Consider the following 7,130-nt stretch of genomic DNA (forward strand, 5'->3'; position numbering starts at 1 on the left):
CTTTCCGGAATCCGGTCTTCCCGGCGGACTTCCGCCGGACTTTCCCACACACGGACAAGTCCGTTCATTTTGAACGTGACTTGGGTACGACGGGACTAGAAAAGGAATTCAATCTCGCCGCTTTTTTTGGCGAGATTGAAACCTTGCGAGCCCCGTCGCAGGCCCTTAGGTCTGGTATGGAACTTTAAGGGGAACCCCCTACGCCGAAAAACCGGCGTGGGGGTCCCCCCAAAATCCATACCAGACCCCGATCCGAGCACGCAGCCCGGCCGGTCAGGAAAGGGGGTGGGGACGAGCGAGCGCCCCCCCCCTCCTGAACCGTACCAGGCCGCATGCCCTCAACATGGGGGGGTGCTTTGGGGGAGGGGGCGCCTTGCGGTGCCCCCCCCACCACAAAGCACCTTGTCCCCATGTTGATGAGGACAAGGGCCTCTTCCCGACAACCCTGGCCGTTGGTTGTCGGGGTCTGCGGGCGGGGGGCTTATCGGAATCCGGGAGCCCCCTATAATAAGAGGGCCCCCAGATCCCGGCCCCCCCACCCTATGTGAATGAGTATGGGGTACATGGTACCCCTACCCATTCACCTAGGTAAAAAGTGTCAATAATAAAACACAACACAGGTTTTTAAAATAATTTATTAAACAGCTCTGGGGGGGGGGTCTTCTTCCGTCTTCGGGGGTCCCTCTGGTTCATCTTCTCCCGGCGTCCTGTTGGTTCTTCTCCGCTCTCCGGCCTCTTCTCCCGGTGTCCCAGGTCTTCGGCCGACCCCTCCGCTGTCTTCAGGTAGCTCTATTGCCAGCGGAGGTCCGGACTTCTTGGCTTCTTGGCTTCTTGGCTTCTTGTGTTCTCTTCTCTTCTCTTCCCCCAGATGTTGACACGACGCTCTCTCCGGCTGGACTGGTCTCTGAGGGCTGCGTTGTGACTTATATAGGCGGAGACCCCGCCCCCATATGATGTCACAGTCCCTGGGCATGCTGGGACTGTGACGTTTTAGGGGGCGTGGTCGACCACGCCCCCTAAAACGTCACAGTCCCAGCATGCCCAGGGAATGTGACATCATATGGGGGCGGGGTCTCCGCCTATATAAGTCACAACGCAGCCCTCAGAGACCAGTCCAGCCGGAGAGAGCGTCGTGTCAACATCTGGGGGAAGAGAAGAGAAGAGAACACAAGAAGCCAAGAAGTCCGGACCTCCGCTGGCAATAGAGCTACCTGAAGACAGCGGAGGGGCCGGCCGAAGACCTGGGACACCGGGAGAAGAGGCCGGAGAGCGGAGAAGAACCAACCGGACGCCGGGAGAAGATGAACCAGAGGGACCCCCGAAGACGGAAGAAGACCCCCCCCCCCGGAGCTGTTTAATAAATTATTTTAAAAACCTGTGTTGTGTTTTATTATTGACACTTTTTACCTAGGTGAATGGGTAGGGGTACCATGTACCCCATACTCATTCACATAGGGTGGGGGGGCCGGGATCTGGGGGCCCTCTTATTATAGGGGGCTCCCGGATTCCGATAAGCCCCCCGCCCGCAGACCCCGACAACCAACGGCCAGGGTTGTCGGGAAGAGGCCCTTGTCCTCATCAACATGGGGACAAGGTGCTTTGTGGTGGGGGGGGCACCGCAAGGCGCCCCCTCCCCCAAAGCACCCCCCCATGTTGAGGGCATGCGGCCTGGTACGGTTCAGGAGGGGGGGGGGCGCTCGCTCGTCCCCACCCCCTTTCCTGACCGGCCGGGCTGCGTGCTCGGATCGGGGTCTGGTATGGATTTTGGGGGGACCCCCACGCCGGTTTTTCGTCGTAGGGGGTTCCCCTTAAAGTTCCATACCAGACCTAAGGGCCTGGGATGCCCCCCGCGCTCGCCGCAATGGGAAAATTAGTTTTTCCTATTGCAGCGAGCGCGAGATGCAGTAACCTGCTCCTCCGTCGTATCTGGTCCTTCGGACTAGCATACAGACGAACGGGCTTTCCGTCAGGAACTGAGTCCGGCGGAGGTACGACGTAAAGATTTGAAGCAGGCTTCAAATCTAAAGTACGTCGGATTTCCACCCGAAACGGTCCGTCGGAAGTCCGATGGAGACCACACACGGTCGGATTGTCCGCCGGACTTGGTCCGGCGGCGTCCGTCGGACTTTTGCAGGTGAAAAGTCCGACCGTGTGTACGCGGCATAAGAATCATCCTCCTCATAAGAACTTATATGTGTTTTTTTCTGGATTTTTGGTTTATATTCTGTCTCTATCATTTAAAATACACCTATGATAAAAATTATGAACCCTTAATTTCTTTGTAAGTGGGTAAACTTACAAAATCTTTAGGGGATTAAATAATTATTTTCCCCACTGTAAGGGGGATCTCTGGAGTCGGATGTGGACTGTGATGTAAAGGGGGCCTCTGTGGACTCTTGTTTAAGGCGTGGAGGGGGGCTCTGGTGACCAGAGAACCCCCTTACATCAAGGTTTCCTCTTACCCCAGAGTCTGTAGCAATCCCCCCTTACATCAGAGTCTTCAGAGTTTCCCTTTACATCAGAGTCCACAGTGTTCCCTTTTACATCAGGGTCCACAGAGTTCCCCCTGGAACCCTGCAGACTCTGATGTAATGGGGAGCTCTGTGTTTGGTTAGATTAACCTGACCTTCATGTAAAAGGAAAAATATGTTTTTTGTCTTTTGCTATACCTTAAGCATATTGCTAATCGTTCCAGATACATGTTTGTAGCTTAAATATTGATATTTGCACTGAAAACTGTCATTTTGGCTAACTTTTTGAACTATCTGTAAACATTTGGCTCTGTCAGTAATTTTTTTTTTTGTCATGTCGGCAAAAATGACAGTTCATTTTTTGTCTCATGTCAGTAAATTTTCTTTATAAATGTCGGTTTTGCTTCAGCAGGTTCTTTACATGGTACAGATGCGTCACTTTACAGGCATACTAAGGGGACCCCCCAGGCACTATATGTAAAAGAAATGTTTTCATTGTTTCACTTTAGACATCATTAAAATCACTGCTCCTTTAAAAACTATCTTGTTTGAAAGTCTTTTTTGCTTTGATACAGAGCAGTACCCAGGCCCCCCATACCCTTTTTATGGCCAATAACTTGCATATAAACCTTCAAAATGGGGACTTTTGATTTTTCAAGTTCATGTCCCATAAACTTCAATAGGGTTTGTGGTTCCAGTTCAAACTTTTGCGATGTTAGAGAGTTCTGGCGCGAACCGTGGAGTGTTCGGCCAAACTCTACTGCTGATTTCTTGAAGCATTTTTGCAGACATTTCCGGTCTACATGCAAGCACTCCAGTGATGATTACATGGTACTTCTTATGGCAGGTTTCTTGATTGTGACAACAGTGGACCATGCCTGCATAAATCTGTATTGAAACTGCCACTTGTCTCCATTAGAAGTAAGAGGGTTGCCCACAGGAAGTGCCTGAATAAGAACCTTCATGGCACCAATTATTATTGAAATGAAACCTGCAGATTTGAAAATATTATAAATTATTTTTCCATTAAAATCAGTATGCTTGTGTGAGATAATATTGGGCCTCTAACCGAAGCTACAAATACAAACTTTGAACTTCAAAGATAACATTTACTTAAAGGAATGCTAAGGCTTCCATTGCTTTTTATCTGATCAAAACAATAAAAAGACTTGCAAAGCTAAAATTCACTTAGGGCTCTTTCACACGGGGGATCCGTATGCCCGTTTTTCATCCTTCTGTTTTCGGATGAAAAACGGACATACATGTATCCCTATGGAGCGTCGGATGTCAGCGGTGACATGTCCGCTGACATCCGACCTGCTCCGATCCGAAAAGTGTAACGGAGGAAAACCCTACTTTTCCATCCGTTATCGGATCGGGTGACGACGGACTCTATCATCCGATCCCCCATAGCGGAGAGCGGTGCTCTGACAGGTCTGTCGCTGCACAGTGTGCAGCGACAGACCTGTCATTTTCCTGCTCAGTGGGGATCGGCGGAGCGATCCCCGCTGAGCAAACGGGTGTTCACGGGGTGGATCATCACTGATCCGCCCCGTGTGAAAGAGCCCTTAAGCTGGCCATACGTGTATAGATTTCTCTCATTCAGCTCCCTCCATGATGAACAAGAGATATTTATCCATTACTCCATCCATGTGAAACAGCGTGAATAGAGGAATCCCTGCTACCAGCTATTGTATTATTCAGATGTCAATACTCCAGCTCAACTGTTAACTCCTACTGAATTTAAGACATGGCCGCCTTTACTGTAATCCTCAAACAACCCCCTGGACTCTTGGGCCCTGGGTTATTATAACCCACCATTGAATGTTACATACAGTATGTCCCCTTTTGCCTGCTAAGATGTACATGGTTGTGAAATAATTTAAAACATTCCTAAAATGTGTTCTTTTTTTTCCTTTACAGGTCTGTGGGGATTAGTGAATAATGCAGGTACAGGGATGCCTGGTGCACCTAATGAATGGTTGACAAAAGAGGACTTTGAAAGAGTTATTAATGTAAATTTGCTGGGTCCTATCGATGTAACCCTTAGGTTACTGCCATTAATCAGGAAATCCAAAGGGCGTATTGTTAATATGTCCAGCATAGTGGGAAGGGTGACTATCTGTGGAGGTGGATATTGCATTTCTAAATTTGGAGTTGAAGCATTTTCAGACAGTGTGAGGTGAGAGAGATGATTATTACAATAAACCTTAGCCCAAGGGTCTTTCCTGTAACATGTGTGGCATGTTTAAAATATTTATTTCTTAGGTCTTTTCATATACTTGTGAAACGCATTCCACTACTAATGCTGAGCATAGCACACTTATACTAGACTTACCAAATATGGATCATATTTTCCTACCTTTATGCATGTAGCTTTTTTCTGTAAATGGTGTAGTTTCCAGCAATCAGATGAGTGAAAGATAGCTTCTCATTGAGTTCTGTGGCTTACTGCAACTTTTCGAATCACCTTGTACTGAGTCAGGAATACATGTCAGTCAAATATATTCTGAATAACAGACAAAACTGATGTATAAAATCTAAATGCTGAATTCAGAATAAGTTAAAGTATAACTAAAGGAAAAACTTTTTTTTTTTTTAGTTTTTGGATGGAGTGCAGAGGGACTATGCTGGTCAGTTTTTTTTACAGTCTGTGCCCCCATTAGGGAGATTCATCCTCTCTATTTGTCCTGTTTACCATTACTGAAAGTAAAGGTAAAGGAAAATCTTACATGTTGGGTTGTAGGGATGAGCTTCGTGTTCGGTCGTTCGACAAATTACGAACGATATGGGCCGTTCGCGCCAGATTCGAGTGGCGCGTCACGGCCCATAATTCACTGCAGCATCGCAGTGCATTACTGGCTGATGATTGGCCAAGCATGCACTATGACCTGCATGCTTGGCCAATCACAGCGCCGTCTGAACAGAGAGTCATAATTGGCCAAAGCCAAGGAGGCTTTGGCCAATTATGGCTCAGGGGGTTTAGTACACGCCCCACACTATATAAGGCCGCCTGCACGGCGGCCCTGTGTAGTGTGTTCCGGCGTTCAGATAGAGAGAGAGAGAGACAGACAGTGTCATTTGATTTAAGTTAGATAGAGTAGATAGGTCGAGTCAGTTAGCTGCAGTTACAGTGTATTGTGTATATATATGCATCCCGGGTGTTGTTATTATTATTATACAGGATTTATATAGCGCCAACAGTTTACGTAGCGCTTTACAACTTGAGGGTAGACAGTACAAATACAATACACTAGGAATCAGGGGGCCCTGCTCCTTAGAGCTTACAATCTAAGAGGGAAGGTCAAGATATACAAGAGGTAATAACTGTGGGTGATGTGCTGATTGAGAAGGTAAATGTACAGTTGTTAGGTGGGGGCCAGATAGGCTTCTCTGAAGAGATGAGTTTTCAGGGATCGTCTGAAAATGGATAAAGTAGGAGAAAATCGGACGGATTGGGGTAGAGCATTCCAGAGGATGGGGGAGGCTCTGGAGAAGTCCTGAAGGCGAGCATGGGATGAGGTGACAAGGGAGTTTGAGAGCAGGAGGTCTTGGGAGGAGCGAAGAGAACGGTTAGGTTGGTATTTTGTGACTAGGTTAAAGATGTAGCTGGGGGCCAGGTTGTGGATGGCTTTGTAAGTTAGTTAGTATCTTGAATTTAATTTGGTTACTGAGTGGCAGCCAATGGAGGGATTGGCAGAGGGGTGTAGCAGACGCTGAGCGGTTTGTGAGGTGGATGAGCCTGGCAGCAGCGTTCATGATGGACTGAAGTGGGGATAGCCTATTTAGAGGTAAACCAATGAGGAGGGAGTTGCAGTAGTCGAGGCGAGAGATGACCAGGGAGTGGATTAGAAGCTTTGTGGTGACATTGGTTAGGAAGGGGCGTATCTTGGAGATGTTGCGGAGATTGAGGCGGCAAGTTTTAGATAGTGATAGAATGTGGGGTCGAAAGGTTAGTTCAGAGTCCAGGATTACACCTAGGACCTTGGCGTGGGGAGATGTGTTGATAGTTGAGCTGTTGATATTGACAGGGAAATCAGGGGAAGTGGCAACTGAGGGAGGAAATATCATGAGCTCGGCTTTGGATAGGTTGAGTTTGAGGAAGTGATGTGACATCCAGGCTGATATGTCTGCTAGTAAGTTGGTAATGCGTGAGGAGACAGATGGAGAGAGCTGGGGGTGGAGAGATAGATTTGGATGTCATCCGCGTAGAGATGATATTTAAAGCCGTGGGAGGCAATCAACTGACCCAAGGAGGTGGTGTAGATTGAGAAAAGGAGAGGTCCAAGAACAGAACCTTGGGGGACCCCAATGGAGAAAGGAAGAGGAGAGGAGGAAGTAGAGTTGTAAGTGACGCTGAAGGAGCGGTGTGATAGGTAGGATGAGAACCAGCGAAGAGTACAGTCACGGAGACCAAAGGAGTGGAGTTTTTTGAGGAGGAGGAGGGGGTGGTCCACTGTGTCAAAGGCAGCAGAGAGATCCAGGAGAAGTAGTACAGAATAGTGTCCACTGGTTTTAGCCATTAGTAGGTCATTTGAGAGTTTAAGGAGAGCAGTTTCCGTGGAGTGTTGAGGGCGAAAACCGGACTGAAGGGGATCAAGAAGTTTATTCATGGTCAGATGGTCGCTTAGTCGGTTGTAGACCAGTCTTTCAAGAAGT

General features: G+C 48.1%; 1 protein-coding gene across 1 annotated transcript in view; it reads left to right on the plus strand.

The window, feature by feature from the left end:
• Positions 1–4,686, plus strand: part of LOC141127426 (retinol dehydrogenase 16-like) — a 38,776-nt gene extending 34,090 nt beyond the window's left edge. Inside the window, exon 3 of the mRNA XM_073613846.1 lies at positions 4,395–4,686. Coding sequence (XP_073469947.1) covers positions 4,395–4,657 — 263 coding nt within the window. The 3' untranslated portion in view covers positions 4,658–4,686. The remainder of the gene's footprint in view (positions 1–4,394) is intronic.
• The last annotated feature ends 2,444 nt before the right edge of the window (positions 4,687–7,130 follow it).

This window comes from Aquarana catesbeiana, linkage group LG02, assembly GCF_042186555.1.
Source record: "Aquarana catesbeiana isolate 2022-GZ linkage group LG02, ASM4218655v1, whole genome shotgun sequence".
Classification (NCBI taxonomy): domain Eukaryota; kingdom Metazoa; phylum Chordata; class Amphibia; order Anura; family Ranidae; genus Aquarana; species Aquarana catesbeiana.